At 45.9% G+C, this 17937-nt stretch overlaps 1 protein-coding gene across 1 annotated transcript in view; it reads left to right on the plus strand.

Annotated features, from left to right (window-relative positions):
* Positions 1 to 17937, plus strand: part of PRDM16 (PR/SET domain 16) — a 286534-nt gene that overhangs the window by 140621 nt on the left and 127976 nt on the right. The window contains exon 3 of the mRNA XM_066203262.1: positions 7266 to 7316. Within this exon, the coding sequence (XP_066059359.1) occupies positions 7266 to 7316 (51 nt within the window). The remainder of the gene's footprint in view (positions 1 to 7265; positions 7317 to 17937) is intronic.

The following is a 17937-nucleotide window of genomic DNA, read 5'->3' on the forward strand; positions in this document are numbered from 1 at the left end:
GAATTTAGAGCGGATGACCTTAAACTTCCACTCTACTGCTGTTTTCTCTCTGCTCACAGTGAAGATGGGGCTGATTTGCAGTTCAAAAGCACCTTGTGTCCAAAAATCTCGTGTTTTATTTAATTTATTTGGCACAACAGCCTGTGCCAGGCAGGTTTCAGGTTGGAGATGAACAGAGTAAATAAAATATAATTTAATCCTTGCAACTTCTATTTTAATCCTCAGACTGCACACACTTTTCAGTGTGCGTAGTGCCTCTCTCATCTTTCCAGTTTTATAATGGAATTTCTCTTTAGGAGGAATGGAGTTGGAGGTAATACCTGCAAGGAGATTTCAAAAAGAAAATCATAATTAATTTAAACTTTTTTTTCCTCCTGTGTACTGTTACACATTTGTTTTCTGGGAGAAAGTGAACCAAATACCAGACTTGGAGGTTTGTGTTGTTGCTTGGGACTTGCTCTGCTTTCAGGGGTCACTGTGTGTGTTTCCAAAGGGGATGCAATAGGAGAGTTTTTACAGTGCAAATGTTTCATCTCTGCTTCTGGGTCCTTTAAAACCTCATTCATAGAATCCCAGGATGGTTTGGGTTGGGAGGAACCTTAAATCTCCTCTTTTTCCACCCCCACCATGGGCAGGGACACCTCCCACTAGCTCAGGTTGCTCAGAGCTTCATCCTTCGGCACTTCCAGGGATGGGGGAATTCTGATTATTAGTAAAGCCTACTTTTTTCCTAATGGTGGTCATGAAGAGCTGGTTGTAAAGGTGATGTTGGATTGCTGGGATGGAGAAAAAGAACAGCCAGAGGTTCCATGTGGAGCCATAGGGAAGGGAAAGGCACCTCCAGCTGGATCCACGGGCCAGGACTGAATGAACTCGTTTGATTTCAGCAGAACTGCCAAACTACCAAGTGAGTTTCTCATGCTCATTAACACTGGACTTTAAGAACCCGATAAGAATGCAATATAAAATCAAAGAGCCCCTAAAGACTGCGAGATTATATTTAATACTCTCCTATCACCAGGCCCTGAGTGCTTGGCAGGGGAAACGGTGACATTTCCTAATCAGTCCCCTCTCATATTTGTCTTGGCTGGAAGTCTCCAGTCCTCAGCTCATTGAAGTCACTGCAAATTCTCTCCATTAGATCCTGTTTGACTTCCTGATAGCTGCAGTTAACTCGAGCCCAATGGCAATGAGGAGTTATGTCTTATAAAAATCAGTGATAAAAGTTGTGATACCGTGCATGGAAATCACACGTTTGTGTTCTTTCTTGAAGTCTTTGTTCTTAAACATCCATTTTTCTTCACATTATCTCCCCCTCAAGTTTGGTCGGTGGCTACAAACACATTATTTCATACTAAAGGATTGTTTAGGATGTTCTTTTCTTTGGAACCCCATTGGGAACAACCTGTCACCTCTGCAAACTGCATTTTGTTCTCCTGGGATTTAGAGAACAGGGAGGATTCCTCTGTAAGGCCATAGAGGACACGAGCAAGTGCAGAGGTGTTCCCTGCATCTGATTTCCAGAAATTCTGGGCCGTGGATTCCTCCTAATTCCACACATTTTCCCCGCAGCACCATTCCACCTTTCTGCCCAGGCTTCCAGCTGAAAAATAAATGGTTATAAAATGGTTTGTGGAGTGGCATGGCTCTGCAGGCTGTTCCTGGGCCACAAACCACAGCTTGGCTGCTCCCCAGTGTTCCCAATTGTGCTGGGGTTGCCCTTAGCAGTGAATGGTTGGTTTATTCTTTCCACTCTTTTCAGCCCGTGGTTTGTTCCTTGCCAGTCAGAGCTGTGCTCTTCATCCTCCTCCCCTGGCCAGCAAGGAGAGGAAATTCTTCCCCTCAGAGAAAAGCTTTCCTCCCTTCCCTCTTAATTCCAGGCACATTCACTTCAAATTCCCAAGGCAGGACACTGAAAATTTCCTCAAGTTAACAGGGCTCATAGATTTGCTTAGTATAGAAAAATGGGAGATGTTGGTAAATTGTTGGGCAGAAAATGCTGTAAAATCCCCGTATTTTAACAATAGGGCTGAAAGACTAAATGTTTAAATGCTGAAATGGTTTTCTGTGGGTTTCCTCCACGTCTGGTTTTCCTATGGATGCACATCAGTGCTGAGATGTGGCTCTGTGGGTTGTTGGCTGCTGTGTTTGAATATATATATATATAATTATATATATGAAGGTCCTGGAGGAGAGAAGCTCTGAGGTGACCTAACTGGGGCTTTCCAGTACCTGAAGGGATCTCACAGAAAAGATGGAGAGAACGTGTTTACAAGGACCTGGAGGGACAGGACAAGGTGGCATGGGTTCAAACTGCAAGAGGGGAAGTTTAGGTGGGATACTGGGAAGGAATTCCTGACTGTGAGGGTGGGGAGGCCCTGGCACTGGGTGCCCAGAGAAGCTGTGGCTGCTCCTGGATCCCTGGAAGTGTCCAAGGCCAGGCTGGATGGGGCTGGGAGCAGCCTGGGATAGTGGAAGATGTCCCTGCCCATGGCAAGAGGTGGGACAAAATGATCTTTGAGGCGCCTTCCAACCCAAACCAGCCTGGGATTGTAAGATAATGGATATAAAATTATAAAGAATCTCTTCCCTATGGAATACCTGCTGTGGGTTTTGGTGCTCTGTGCCTGGGCTGGGTCCCACAGGGTGCTCTGTGCTCCTGGCCTATGGCCAGAAAAGCACTTTCATATGGAGACATTCCTGGTTCTGTTCATCTCACTGATACCTCTTGCCTAAATACCCGACTGGGCCGGGGCCAGCCCACTAAGAAGTTGGCAGGATAAAACTTTTAAGGGAATAATTAATGGAAATTATGAAGAGCAAGATTTGTAGCTTAACAGTGTTGTCTCCTGAGCTGGGATGGAACAGAGGTGCAGGGAGGAGGTGAAGTGTGTGAGCACTCGAGCTGCTGCACAGGAGAGGTGCTTGCAGAGCTGTCCAAATGGCTTAACCTGCTCAGAAACCACATCCTGGAGGTGCTGGGTACTGCTGGGGGCTGGAACGAGCTCTGCCAGGTTACAGGGATGCTGTGCTGCTCTGGATGTTGCTCAGCAGTTTGGCTGGGTGTGAGTGCCAGAGCTCCAGGCACAGGGTGGGATTGTTGGAGTGTTCTGTGCAGGGCCACAAGCTGGGCTTGGATGACCCTTATGGGTCATTCCAGCTCAGGATATTCGGTGATTTTCTGACCTGAGACATTTTTTAAAGCCACAGGAGGCTGGCTGGAAGGAGCTGTTTGCTCTGCAGGTCGTGCTGGTCCTGTGTCCACGCAGACAACAGGGCCATCACATCACAGACAAGCAGAGTAACTCTGCCATTAGCCCAGCCATGAACAGCCCAAAGTGGGGACAGCAGGGCCAGAGCCTCTGCTTCCATCTGAAGTATTCATGTGAACTTGTGTGCGGGTAAGAATTGCTGGCCCTTGGCTAATTTAAGGCAAAATTAAATATTTTCTAGCTCCTTTTCTGAACCAGCTGCGTGGTGAGGCAGATGTGAGATGGTGCAGGTGGCACAGCCCAGGTTCCAGAGCTGGAAATGATGTCCCAGTGCCCTGACCCAGGCAGGAGGCCTTGGGAAAGGCCAATGTCAAGGGCAGGTGCCCTGGCAGTGGGTGAAGTGCTCACTTAGCTGTGGATATCACTGATGCCACCAGTGGTGTACTGAACTCTTACTGAAAAATCAGATGATAATAAAGACCAAGTTATTGGAAGCAGTGCTGTTATCTGCCTCCTGACTCCTGTGCAATTACTGGGCATTCTCTTCTCCTCCCAGCTCGGAGCAGATGTGGAAATATCTCTTTAAAATCCAGATTCACGGAGATCCAGCAGGGGCAGGTTCCAGCCTGTCATCTTCACCCTCAGAGTTTGCTGAATGCACCATGCCTTGCTGAATGCATCAGGCCATGCCTATTGAAGTTTGGGTTGGGGTTTTTTTTCCCCCCCAAATGACAGTTTATCTGAGCTGGGGGAATGAATGGATAACGTTACTATTTACATAAGCTCATTGTGATCTGTCTCAGTAATGTAATCAAATTAGGGTTAACTGCAGCTGGAGAATGCCAGCTCGTAAACTGTTTTTCAAAAAGAATCACATGGTGTTCCTTGACATGTTTAGTATACATTCAGGGGGCTCTGCAAAAATTCTAGCACATCCCTAACTGGTGTAACTGAGGCAGGATCCTGGTGCCACCAATTCCCTGAGCCCAGGGAAGGAAAGGTAGTGAAATCCCTCTCCAGCTGGGCAGATCCACCTCCAGCCCAGGCCCAAGGCACAGGCTCTCTTGACGTGGCTGCTGCTGACATGTTGTCTTTCCCCTGGCTAAAATCAACAGATCAGTTGATAGAAAAACCATGTGGTGTAAATTTTGAGCACATTTAGGAACATCTGTGCTAAGTGCAAGAGTGCAGCCCACTGCACACGTCGAGCTCTATATTTAGTCTTGTGGCATTTGCATGAGATGAAGCCCAGCCTGAGCTAAAATTACCCAATGAGCAGATTTTCAAAGTATCTCCTGTTATTCTTCTTAATAAACATGGCATCTGGGGCTTGCTTTGCCTGGTTCTGCCTCTCCCCTCTAACCAGGAGGTGCCGTGGACATCCCGGGGTTGCATCACCCCCTTCCCATGTGCCGTGGAGAGTGGAATCCCGGCATGGGCTCTGCTCCAGGCCACCTGGTGTGGCTGTTGGATTGCTGTCTGGTGACACAGGTGTTGTCAGATGGTGTTTATTCCACGCTGGGAATGCAGCAGGACAGTTCTGAGGTTCCCTCCAGCTCCCAGGAAGGTTTCTGAAGACTCGTTCAGAGCCCTGCCAGTGGCTGGGCAAGGAGAGGTTTGGAATTCTGGCCTCTGCTCCTCCACAGACACCCCTACAGTGCCAACATCACCCCAAGCTTCCAACCTGCTCAGCTGGAGTGGGAAAATGGGACATTCAGGACATTGGGCTGTGGGTCAGAGGGTCTGTGGTAGAGCTCGACCCACAATAACACCTTGGACACCTTTTTTAAAAAATCAGGTGTAAAGAAAGGGTGAAATATTTAGTCTAAACCAGTTCCTACTCTCCCACTACTGCTAAAATGCCTTTTCATCCATAGAATCACAGAATTGTTAAAGTTGGAAAAGACCTTTAAGATCATCAAGTCAGTGCAGCACCACCACGTACACCACTAACTGTCCATGTTCTGATAGTTTGAGTGCAGAGACTGTTCCATCAAAATTAAAATCCTTCATGATATTGGTGGTTTTTCCCCCAGAAGTTCTGTAAAAGGTGGGAACTCAAAAAGGACTTCACCAAATATCAAAACTCAACCATTTTCAAATACTCTGAAGGAGTAGCAATCCTACAGAGGATTTTCTGCAAAATCGCCATTTTTGAATATGGATTAAATATTTTCACAGAAATTCTGTTCTCTAAGAACTTTGAAATTCAGGATCTGCTATGAACTGAAAAGGGGAAAAAAAAAAAAAGGTTTGAGAGAAGGAACTTGCCCCTTGAGCACAGCTCTGTCCAAACCAACAAAAGGAAGCTTGTGTTGGCATCTCAATTCCAACTCAGGAATTCCTGACTCTTAAGCCTGTTTATACAGGGCTCCACCACAGCCCAATTTGCACTTCATTGGAGTTTTCTTTCCCCTCCACGTTTATGGTGCTGCTGGACGGGTGGATTACACACTCCGTCTGCACACACTTCTCTGATTGTATCCAAAGGTTTTTTGCATGTAATAATTACAGGGAAGTGTCTTCATTTAGAGGCAGCTGCGTCCCGTGGATGTTTTGGTGTCATTTTGCATTTGTGTTTCAGCTTTGAAAGTTTCATGGCCTAATTCTCCCAAGCTTTTGGGAGTTTCTGGTTTCCTGGTGAGCACACTGGGAGCAGTCAGCATTCCCTGGAAGCTTGGTGACATCCAGGACAGGCAGGATGGATGTTTAACCCCAGTCATTCACGGGGATGTCAGGGTGTTCCAGGGTAGGAACAGAGAATTTTATGGCCCTGGGATTTGCCTCTTGATCCTATTTGCTCTCAGCTACTTTGGAAACCGCAGTTTCAACGTCCATTAGAGCTGGTGTAAAGCACGGAATGGTTTGGGGTTCTTCCCATGGAAACACAGCCCCTTGTTAGTGCAGCTGAGCTGGAGATTTGGCAACGGGTTGGAAATTTGTAAATCAGTCGATCTCACCTGGGCACGGCCAAAGGGGGCCAGGAGCTTTGTGCCAAAACTCAGCTGCTAAAATGCAATGGACCCTTCCCTTCCCTTCCCTTCCCTTCCCTTCCCTTCCCTTCCCTTCCCTTCCCTTCCCTTCCCTTCCCTTCCCTTCCCTTCCCTTCCCTTCCCTTCCCTTCCCTTCCCTTCCCTTCCCTTCCCTTCCCTTCCCTTCCCTTCCCTTCCCTTCCCTTCCCTTCCCTTCCCTTCCCTTCCCTTCCCTTCCCTTCCCTTCCCTTCCCTTCCCTTCCCTTCCCTTCCCTTCCCTTCCCTTCCCTTCCCTTCCCTTCCCTTCCCGTCCCCATTTTAACCTGCATTTCCTTTCATATTCATCTTTGTTCCTTGGAGGTTTTTCCTGCTCTTTGGCATCCAAATCCCCTCTCCCGGGTCCGGGAGCCCAGATCCCCCTGTCCCACCCTGCCCTTGGATGTCCGTTTGACCTCAACCATCCTAGATCCTCCCAGAGCTCCGGGAGCCACTGGAATTCCTAGCAAGGGCCGCTCGATCAGGTCTGTTCCTGGTGTGTTTACCCTGGTGGGGTATCCAGGGTGATGCAAAGTTGAGGTACTTGACCTCTCCGAATGCCCGCTGACCTGGAGCTAATCTGAGGTGGAGCACAGCAGCGATTTAATGACTTGTTCCACCACACCTCGGCTGGAGGGGGAATTAAAGAGCTGCCGGGAGCGCTGGGGGGCCGGAGCATCCTGGGATCTGTCCCTGTTCCAGAGGGAATCAGTTCTGCAAAGCCTGTGGGTGCCTGCTCCCTTGGTGCCTGCGTTATCCACATCTGCCTTGTGGGATAGAAACCTGTCCTTGTCCGCCAAACCTAAGGGAATTATTCACAGAAGTGCCAGAAAACCTTAAAATAGAAATAACAATTGAGGTGAAAACCCTCCATCGAGCTTCCAAAGCATCTGGGTGCAGTTGAGAGTTTTGGCCATTATTATCAATAATATAATATTTATTCATTCTCCTCCTCATCACCATAACAACAGTGATAATAATCTCTATTATTTTATAACATTCCTAGTGGCAACTCAATTTTGTTTCTATTTTGTTTTTTCCTTAGCAAATACTGACTGATCCCGAGGTGACGTCCCAGGAGGGCAATATAAAAAAGGTAGGACATGGCTCAGTCTTCTGGGAGTTGTTTTGTTCCCTGGCTTGGAAATGCACCCGGACACTTTTCCCTCACTTTTGAACCAAGGTGTTGATGGCAATAACGTTGTAAAAGTTTTCCAGTGTTTGCTGTTGCTTTTCTGGATTAAGTGTTGTGGTTCTGTTGGCATATTTTTTCTGTCTTTTTGTGATTCCAGTCATTATGAAAGAGAAAATAATAGCTTGAGGTGTTCCTGGATTCAGCTACAACACAAACAGCTGCCGGGCCAAAGTGAAAAACCTCATTTACCTCTTTTCCAGTAAAAGAAAATGTTGGTCCTTTGTTAAAAGTGCGAAATTTTTGGAGGTCACTTCAGCATGTAAATGTGGCTTATATGAAGTCCAAGGGAAAAGAAATAGGTCTGTGAAAGGAGAAAATTCAGCCCATGTGATGTATTAGTGGTGCCTTTCATCACATTGTGGGGCTCAAACTGTAACAGTGACCAGAGAAAATGTGTTCCACACTCAGCTGCACAAAAGTCTCCACTGGAGCTGGGAGGCAGCCTCAGCGTGACATATTTGGGTAGCCAGGCTGCTGTTTGGGTTGGGGTTACCCTCAGAAGCACTAAAACGAGGTTTTGTTCCATGTGGATCTGTTGGTTAACAGCTTTGCTGATTAAAGCGTTACAAGTCGGGTTTGATTAGAGCCTCTCAAGGGCTGCAGCTTGTGTGTCCTCACTGAAATAAGGAGCTGGCTGTGACTCCTTTTATGTGCAATTGTCTTATAAAGGATGTTCACAGTCCTGTTCATGAGGTTTTGGAGAGTGGGAAATCTCTGACGTTGGGCCTTGCCACAGCTGCCATTGCTGCTCATCCTTCAGGCGATGTTGTTTCTCTACTCTTAAAACTAAAAGGAATCCTTCACTTCCCTCTGCCAAAGAGAGTGAAATGCAGTCCTCGCCAGGCTCTAGAGTCAGGCTGGGAAAAGGGATTTAGACACAAGTCCAATACGGCCTGTTCTATTCTTACCATGTTAAAAAATAAAAAAAAATCAGGTTTTATTTCCCAGGCTCCCAAGAGGAAGCATCCTCTGAGTGTGCCGTGACCTCGCCAGGGACCTGTGGCAACGGGGCTGAACTTTTTACCTTGAGCACCTCCATAACTCATGGGGTGTCTGTTCCTGCCTCTGTGGGATCCTTTTGTGTGGACAGACGTGGTGACAAGGTGGCAGGTTCTCATTATCCCCACGCACTTCCCATAAGGATGGAGGGAATTCTTCATGGCTCAGCTATTTCTTACTCAGTCTTTAATTATGATATCACAAATGAACTCTCCATCCCCACTCCCAGGATCTGTATTAATCCACAGAAAGCAGGAGTTGTGTGAAACAGGGAAACTGAGACTGGCTGTGTTATATGTTCAGTCCGTGGGTTTCTATTTAAACGTTGTGCTTTTATTTCAAGGGGGATTGCTACAAAAACTGAAGGTCTTTGAAAAATGTCGTGTCCTTAAATATTTCCCTGTGCAGCAGGTATAAAACTGGACAATTGTGATATTTGACAAGAGGGGAAGGCCTGGCCTTCCACTTGTGTCTTTTAAATCCATTGTAGAAAAGCACTAGTGGGAGTTTATGAGGTGATAAATTTATTGAAGGATGGGCAGTAGCGTTTTACAGCTGGGGTAAAGGAGGTCAGAGCAGTAAGGTAAAGAGTTCAAGTCTAAACTTTATGGCTTGTGAAAAGACTACTGCGAGACAGCTTTTCAGTCAGGAGAAAATGAAAACTAAAGAATGAGAAATCACTCCGGACAATTTTTGTAGGATCTCTCAATTGTTTGGAAGTAGCACTCTTGGCATTTGGCTCCAGTGGCACAAAACCCTCTCGGGAGCAGATTTCCTTTTCCAGCCTCTCTAAATCATTCAGTTGTCATATCCCTGAAGACACAATAGTTGAGATTTGACTTCAATTTATTCCTATTCCTTCAGAGATGAGTTGGTGGTGAGAAGGTGACTGAAGACAAATGTGACTGGAGTGGGTGGCCTGATTTAAACTGGGAGGGGAGGAAATCGGAGCTGCAGTGACCATAATTTCTGTGGTTCCTTTGACTGCTGCATCACAGTTTCAGAATTGGGCACTAACAAGGACTAGAAAGAGAAAAAAAAAAATCTGGAATGCAGAGAAAAATCTGTAAAACCAGGGAAAAGCAGGGAAGGGAAGGTGATGGCAGTGAGAGGTGTATGGAGATGTGCAGGAAGCAAACTCTGCTTAAACTGACCCCAGAACTATCTCTGCTCTCAAGCTCCCAGGAGAAAAACCCACTCTTTTAAACAACTTCAATGAAATGAAAGTCAAAGAAAAGTCTGAAGACGCAGCACAGCAGAGCCTGTTTTGTAGTAGAATACAACAGGCTCATTTTTGGCTTGGAGCACAAAGAATGAGTATTTCTCACCATATCCAGTCTTTTTCAGTTCATGTTACTGTTATTTCTGCTGGCACTGTTGTGCTGCTAACATCACAAAGCTGATTTCGTTGTTAGCGGTTGTCTGACGGGAATAATTCAATGTCATTAAAGGACCCATGCTCAGGATCATTTTGTTTATCTATGCTGCTCCATGGATTGAAATGTGGTGTATGCCTATCGAGCTTTCCTTGTCTCACCTTTGCTTGCTGATATTTTGTTTAACTTGGACAAATACACACGAGCTCCTCATCCTGTTTTTTCATTTTAAATCATCCATGATGGAAGCAATGTTAAAACAGGAAAGTCACTTATTTTAGTTATTTTTGTGACCTAAATGTGGACACTCAGAGATGAAAATATGAGTAATACCTGTGGGTTTTTGTCCCCTGCTCCCAAATGTCTTTTTCCCAGCTCATGTCCCTGCACTCTGTTTATTTTGCTCAGTGTCCTCTCCCTCTGAATTTTCCAAGCTTCCCCACTGCATTTAATAAATTGAACAAACACCTTGTTGTCATTGTCACCGTCCTGTTGTCATTTTGCTTTAACTTTGAGCTGAAAGATTTCCACTTCCTCCAGCAGGAAGCCAGGCCTGTGCCCATTACACACCACCTTATTTTTATTTTTTTTTTTTTTCCCAAGTAGATGCATTTCTCTCCCCTCCAAGGGTCACTTTGGATGAGGGTTCCAGAATGCTAGGGAAGGATTCTCAGCCCAACCTCCCCGGGCTGGGCTGTTTTTCTGACCGTGGTGACAAGGGACCTCAGGGACTTCTCTCTTCAGTAGACTCTCTATTTAGTTTCTGTTTACTTAGAGGGAATAGCCTGAGGGGCTACTGGAGAGAAAACATCTGTGGGAGATAATCTATAGAGTTATCTATCTATCACTCTTGTCGACCCTGTCTCCCCTGAGAGCAAGCTGAGAGACTTGTAATAAAAAGGCATCGCTGAAGAGGCTTTAGGGACAAATAAAGAGACATGTTAAGGGCCAGCTGAAAAAGGATAGAAGACATTATTAAAGCTCAATAGCCGTCTTATCAAAATCCAATAGGATAGGCATTTGGCAAAAGGCTTTAAATTTATTCTTTGACTTTCTGGAGAGCTTGAATTTATCCATTAACAAGAATGTGCTGCACAGGGAGCGGGAGATGCTATCGGCTTCAAAAGGGTTGGATTCAATCTGGTATTGTGCAAAACACAACAAAAACTGAAGACAAAACCAATTTTCCCCCCTCCTCCGGCTGGCCTCATTCCTACATTGCCAAATATTAGAAGCTGTAAATATAATGCTGATGAGGCTGTGGAGGTAAAAGCAATTTAAGCAGCACAATTATTCCGCGCTCGCAAATCACGCAGATTTATTTTTAAGAATAAAGTGAATTTTAGAAAACTGGGCGTGATTGGAAATTTTGGCCTTTTAAAAAAACATCAAGTAGCAAACAAGAAACCCAGGTACAAGGAAAGCTTTCAGCTCTGAAGCAAAAGCAAAACCCCAACGAGCGTTTTGCTGCTGCAGATGCGAAGCGGGATGGGGCCATAAATCTCCCCCCGGTTTATTATTATATCCAAAACGCTACAGGTCACAGGAACCATCTGATACTTCAGGAGCGCATTGTTCGCGCGGGGATGATTGATTGATAATTATGATAATTTGCGAAATGATTATTTGGGTATTATGGCCGCGGCCCGTCCCGCCGGGTCGCTGTGAAGACATTTTCTATATCACGGGGCCGTCAGGAATGGCCTCTGGCAAGGAGGGATGTGGAGAGGTCTGGCCGGGCTCTCCCGGCGGGATCTGCGGGGCTGATGAATGATGACCCAGAGGAGTAAGAAATCAGACTTCAATAAGCAGTCAGGAAGGTAGTTAGGGAAGAGCAAGGGAACTGTTCACTGTCTTTTGTGCAGCAATTACCGGGCAGGCCGAACCCCCCCCCCAGCCCAAGCCTGAGGGGGCTGGCAGCACATTGTGCACCCTGAGAGAGCAAATTGCAGATTTGAGCCCGGCCTGCTCAGAGCTGCTGCCTTTGCAGCACGAGTTGCAGATTTGAGCCCGGCCTGCTGCCTTTGCTGCACGAATTGCAGATTTGAGCCCGGCCTGCTCAGAGCTGCTGCCTTTGCAGCACGAGTTGCAGATTTGAGCCTGGCCTGCTGCCTTTGCTGCACGAATTGCAGATTTGAGCCCAGCCTGCTGCCTTTGCAGCACGAATTGCAGCTCTTAACCCAGCCTGCTGCCTTTGCAGCACGAATTGCAGATTTGAGCCCAGCCTGCTGCCTTTGCTGCATGAATTGCAGCTCTTAACCCGGCCTGCTGCCTTTGCTGCACGAATTGCAGCTCTTAGCCCGGCCTGCTGCCTTTGCTGCATGAATTGCAGCTCTTAACCCAGCCTGCTGCCTTTGCTGCACGAATTGCAGCTCTTAACCCAGCCTGCTGCCTTTGCTGCACGAATTGCAGCTCTTAACCCAGCCTGCTGCCTTTGCAGCACGAATTGCAGCTCTTAGCCCGGCCTGCTGCCTTTGCTGCATGAATTGCAGCTCTTAGCCCGGCCTGCTGCCTTTGCAGCATGAATTGCAGGTCTTAACCCGGCCTGCTGCCTTTGCTGCACGAATTGCAGCTCTTAGCCCGGCCTGCTGCCTTTGCTGCACGAATTGCACCCGCATTTCTGCGCTGAACGGGGATATATTGTCCCCAGCTCGTGGAAGGTGCTCTAAAACTCTCAGGGAAGATTTAAGCCCACAGGTTTTGGTTAGTTTTCTTCACTTTTCTGTGTGTTAAAGAATCACCCCCTCACCTCCAGTTTGTGCACAATCCTCATCCTGGCTGAGAATTTACACAGAATTTGGGGTTAAAGATGCTCCACAACCCCCGTGGAGGGGGGAACAATCCCAGATTTGGGAGCTAAAGCCCCGTTTCTCCAGGGCTGCTGCTTCACAGTTACTATTTCAGAAAGAGCTTTAATTTGCTTGTTTTATAGGTTGTATCTTTATGAAATAAAGGTATATTTAGCGGCCACAAACAGAGGCAGCTTTGAGTTGATTTTTATAATCTTTTCCTGAATAGACTTGCGTCATTCCAATAAGCCCTGGACAAAAGAGTGGACAGTTGTCTGAGAGTCTTTTTTATAACATTTCTCTCTTTCTATTGTTAGAGGGCTGCTAATAAAAGAACCAGGAGTCCATTAATTCAGTGAATGAACATATAGTAAAGTCAGTTCCCTCTTGAGAACAATAATGTTGCGGTCAGCTTAGGTTTCCATGGAAACTAAGTACTTCTAAGAAGTTTGCATCCTTGATTTTGCTGAAATGAGCCATGTAAAGTAAAAAAAAAAAAAAAAGGTGTAAGGCTGGCATGGAAAAGTCGGCAAAGAAAGTGATGGTTAAATTATTTTGCAGGAATAACACTGTATGTTGAATTTCTGTGATACAGATGTTTGGGCTGGGTTGTTTAGTGAGTGTGGGTATGAGAAATGGCTCCGTGAAGAGATCTCGGGGGCTTTTGAGCCCATAAATCAGGCCAAGTTAAGAGGACTTGCAGTGGTTAAGTTTGCTCTCTCCATATCTGCAGAACGCTGAGGCAGCCCCAGGCACACGCACGGCACAAGGTGGAACAGTGGCTGTCCCAGGGCTCCCACAGCTGCAGGCTATGAAGTGGTTAATACCGATTTCTCATTTCTCTCTGGCAAATAATGTGGATTTCGGGTACGGTGCGAACCCCTCCCGCAGTTCTAAATAAGATCTTTTTGTGAGTGAAGTTGGTTCTTCTCCTCCTCCCTCTGGAGCTGCGATGTCGAGCTGTTCTCCAGCTCTGATTTATAACCTGTGTCTGATTGCCCTGCATTACTGGGGCTGAGGAGGTGTCCAAAATGTGCTGCTGAGCTGCTCACACACACGGCTCAGGTGACACACGGCTGCAGTGAGCGGCATCCCCTCAGATAAAAGCGTCCCTCAACTCCAGACAGATTTGGGAGAGGTCACCTTGTCATCTTGATGCATCTGAAGCACAGACACACAGACTTTGGGCTGGGTTTGAGCTAGAAACTGCATTTCTGCGGAGGTGAGAAGGCAGGTGGCTGCTCCCTTGGCAAAATAAATGATTTAGGATTCTTCCCTGTGAGAGTGGGGAGGCACTGGCACAGGTTTCCAAGAGAAGCTGTTGCTGCTCCTGGAGTCCTGGAAGTGTCCAAGGCCAGGTTAGGTGGGGTTTGGAGCCACCTGGGACAGTGGAAAGTGTCCCTGCCCATGGCAGGGGGTGGCACTGGATGTTCTTCAAGGTCCAACCCAAACCATTCCATGGTTCTATGATCAGGGCCCAAAGGAGACTCATTTAGGCCTTTTGCCCGAGAAATCAGTTATGCTAATAACACAGGCAAATTCAAGATTCATAAACTTTTTTACAACAAGGAGTTTCGTAAATAATGTGAAACCCTCACATGCTGATCCCTGCTTTCTTTGCTTGGAGTTTGTGGGAATGCTCACAAACACACATTTAACAGTTTCAGCACAAATTAACAGTTTCAACACAAAACAAGTGTTTGAACACAAATTAAGAGTTTTAACACTTCTGTCCCAATCCTCCTTTTCTCTCTGCGTCTACAAAATTCATTTCAGCACTCCCCCGTTAAAATCCACGTGCACTATCGTACATGAAATGCCAATACTCCACACTGGTGTTTATCCATTCACATCCAACGTGTTTTTAATTGTTTGCATCAGGAGCTCCTTTTCCCTGCTAACCAAAGCGAGGGGCTGGCATTTCCAGCCCGCCAGTGAAACAATATTCTGGATGATTAGGAGGCATTACAGCCTCGGCTCAGTTTGAAAATGCCAGAATGCCCCAGAGATCCCCATGAATCTGCTGCCAGCCGGCCCCTGTCAGAGCTGAAGGCAGCACTGTCTGGAGCCCAAAATCAACTTCAGGAAGGTCATGTGAAAGAAAATCCTCAGTCATCAGGAAGCCCTTGGCCCCATGGCCTTTCTGACATTTTCTGACAAACCTTAAATCACCAGAGTAGACAAAACATCACAAATTTTGGAATGATAGCCTGTGGGATTTCGGGGCTGTGTGGTAACTTGGAAGGTAACACACGCACAGCCCCCTCCCCTCCCTCTGCTCTGCAATTCCTCCTCGGATGCTGAGCTGAGTGTGCCACGAGGGTTTGGGCTGGAATCAGGTCCTGGAATCAGGTCTGGATTCAGAACCACCTCTGGGGTGGGGTGGGAGCTGAGACAGCAGCACAGGAGGGACCTGCCCTGTGCCAGCTCCAGATTTTTATGTGGAACAGGGGATATTCCTCAGCGTAGGAGGAGGGATCACTCCCAGGACAGGCTCCTCTTCCAGTGGGGAATCTGGAATTGGGTTTTATTGTGTGGCTCCATGCCTTAGAGAAGCCAGATGGTTCCATGAATGTCACCTGGGATCCTGAGGAGTGTGCAGGATTGGGTTAATCCCATGGGAAGGAGAATTTGGGTCAGGTAGGAGCCTCTTGGAGCTCCCTGGATAACCAGGAAAACCTGGACAGGGAGGGAGGAAAGGGGAGTGTGGGTGAGAGTAACCACCAGAGTGACTTGAAGCTGGGTCCAGCCCCAATGGTGCTGCTGAAAAAATGAATGCCAAAGCACAGAGAATTGTGTGCCAGTGACCAATAATTAAATATAAATATACATAACGTAACAAACCAAAAAAATGCTTTTTGGTTTAGGGTGTTTCTTTTCACATTTTGTTCTAAAAAAAAATCGAGGTGCTGCAGAGCAGTGAAGATGGGACTGTTGTCCCACAGGGTTTGCAGGATAACAATTATATTTTGATGTATTTTGGCTTTAGATTCTACAAGATTTCTATGAGATGATAAAATACATGTTCTGGAAAAAAAAGAAAAAAGGAAACACAAACCAACAACCCAACCAAATTTATTTTTCACGGGACAGTTTGAGGAGAAAAATAAAGAAAAGTAATTGCCAAAAGTCAGCTCCTCTGTGATGTTCAGTGGTGCCTTCCCCCTGGAAATTTCATCAACGCTCTGTAAACATGTATATAAATATATATTAAAAATATAGATATAATAATAATAATAGTAACAGCAGGAGGAGTCTAAATTAAGTGCTTAAATCCCTTCTTGGCTAACCCAAGCGACTCAATTTTTTTATTACTTTTTTCCCCTCCTTATTTTAGACTGTAACACAGAATATAGACCAGAAATACCGAAAGCTGTGGAATAGATCAGAAACTAATTTATAAACTTCAGAGGAAGTTTTTCCTCCTGCTTAATGCGACTTTATAAGTAACTGAAATTAAGAAATCCTCTGTCATCTGGAGGCATCCCCTCTCCTAATCTTCCAGAGTTAGCTGATTATTTTAGGGATTTGTTGCCATGAATTCTGGCCTTGGGGAGGGGAGGTGAATTTGCTACCCAGCATTTTTCCAGCTCATTAATAACTGCTGCAGAGATAGTTCTGCACTGCTGCTGTCAGGACATCTTAGTCCCTGCTTGGTGCAGTAATTCCTTCTGTTCCAGAGGAATAAATTGCAGCTCCTAAAGGAACTGCTTCTCTTGAGTTTCCACTGGAATTTCAGTCTTAAGCTTCAGCTCGTCTGCCCCAGAATGTTGGTTATTCCTCACAGAAAGTCTGGGGAAACTCTGGAAATTTGTAGCAGTGCTGCTGCCTCAGGTAGTTTTTAGGACAGTGTTAAATTCTTCTTTCCTGAAATATTCAATTTAAAAATGAGTCAAGAGGAATATTCGTTTTTTCAATGTTTGTCCTTCCAATTACTTATTTGTAAAACCAGGAAAGTCTTGACTTTCATTGTTCATCTCTTCCCTTAATCCCTGGTTCAGTTTTTTTCCCCTCTTTCTGTAGTGCTGCCCAGAAATAAGCTGGACTTTTCTCCTGGTTATCTTGGCAAACCCAAGCAGTCTCCTGCTCAGGTCTTGCTGCCATGAAATGGAGATTAATCACTTTCCTTGTCATGGGAATTTTAAAAAAGGTGAATCCTGGAAAACTTCTGTGCTGGGGCCAGGGTTGCCATGTAAATTCATCCACAGAAAAACATCCTCAGCTGGACACTCAGCTCTGGCTGGGCTTGGGATGTCCCTTACACTGACCTCATTCCTTTTTTTGGCTGGGTGTCTCTTTTCCCCCTAAATTCCTGTTGGGAACAGAGGAATCCTGGAGGGTTATTTTGCCAGTTTCCTGCAATGCCAAGCAGGAAGGATGTGCAATTTTTCCTAAGGAGGTTGTGCTGTCCCTGAGTAAGATCCTTCCTCTCAGGCTTTGTGTCTGCTGATGACTCGAACATGTCCTCCGAGTTCCAGCAGCAATTTATTCCTGGCAGTTTGTATTTGCCAGTCCTTTTGCCAGTAAAAACTTCGGATTGGAATCGTGTCCCACCCTCCATTCCAGGTCTGCTGCTCACCATATGCTCCTTTTCTCCTTGCTCTGATGGCCTTTCCTGCAGACCCCAGAGCATCCCCTGCTAAAAACGAGTACAGACTGGAGAAGGAAATGTGAGATTTAAATCACGCTCATTTTTCCAAGGCATTGCTATATCAGAGATATTCAACCATCCAGCAAATCCCATCCTCATCCAGGAGCTGGGTTGGCTTTAGGCAAAACACTTCATGTCCAGCTGCTGTTCACACAGCCTAATGATCCATTTTGCTATTTAAAGTATTTAATTCCAAGAAAAACAAAAGTCATAATGGTTAGTCGTGGACATTTTAATTATTATTATCCTTATAGCATGATTTTCTCAGAGTAATGAAGTCAGAAAAATGAGATTTATTATTTAATCCTGGTGTATGTCCACATTACTGCTGGGCCCAGAGCAAGGCTTTAACCACTTGCAACATGAATATTTGCGATCTGGTGACTTCAAAGTGTTACAGAGCAAAACAGCCATGAAAGCAGAATATCCTGAGACGATTTTAAATGGTCCTTTTTGCTCTATGATAGGAAGGTTGGCAAACGAGCAGCTGATGGAAGTCAGGGTTTGCAGCCATGTTTGGTTTGGAAACTCACTCCGGAGTTTGGATGCATCTCTGAAATTCATCAGAACCCCTTTGGTCTGAAAAACATCCATGAAAACCTTGCACATGACTTTATTTTTTTTTTCTTTCATAGATTTCTTCTAATTCCTCAAACTAACTGGGCTGGAAATACCCAAGGAATAGATTTTCTTGTTGTGTTTTCTCT

Source organism: Chamaea fasciata, unplaced genomic scaffold, assembly GCF_029207755.1.
Source record: "Chamaea fasciata isolate MVZ Bird 193981 ecotype frontalis unplaced genomic scaffold, bChaFas1.0.hap1 SCAF_23, whole genome shotgun sequence".
Lineage (NCBI taxonomy): Eukaryota > Metazoa > Chordata > Aves > Passeriformes > Sylviidae > Chamaea > Chamaea fasciata.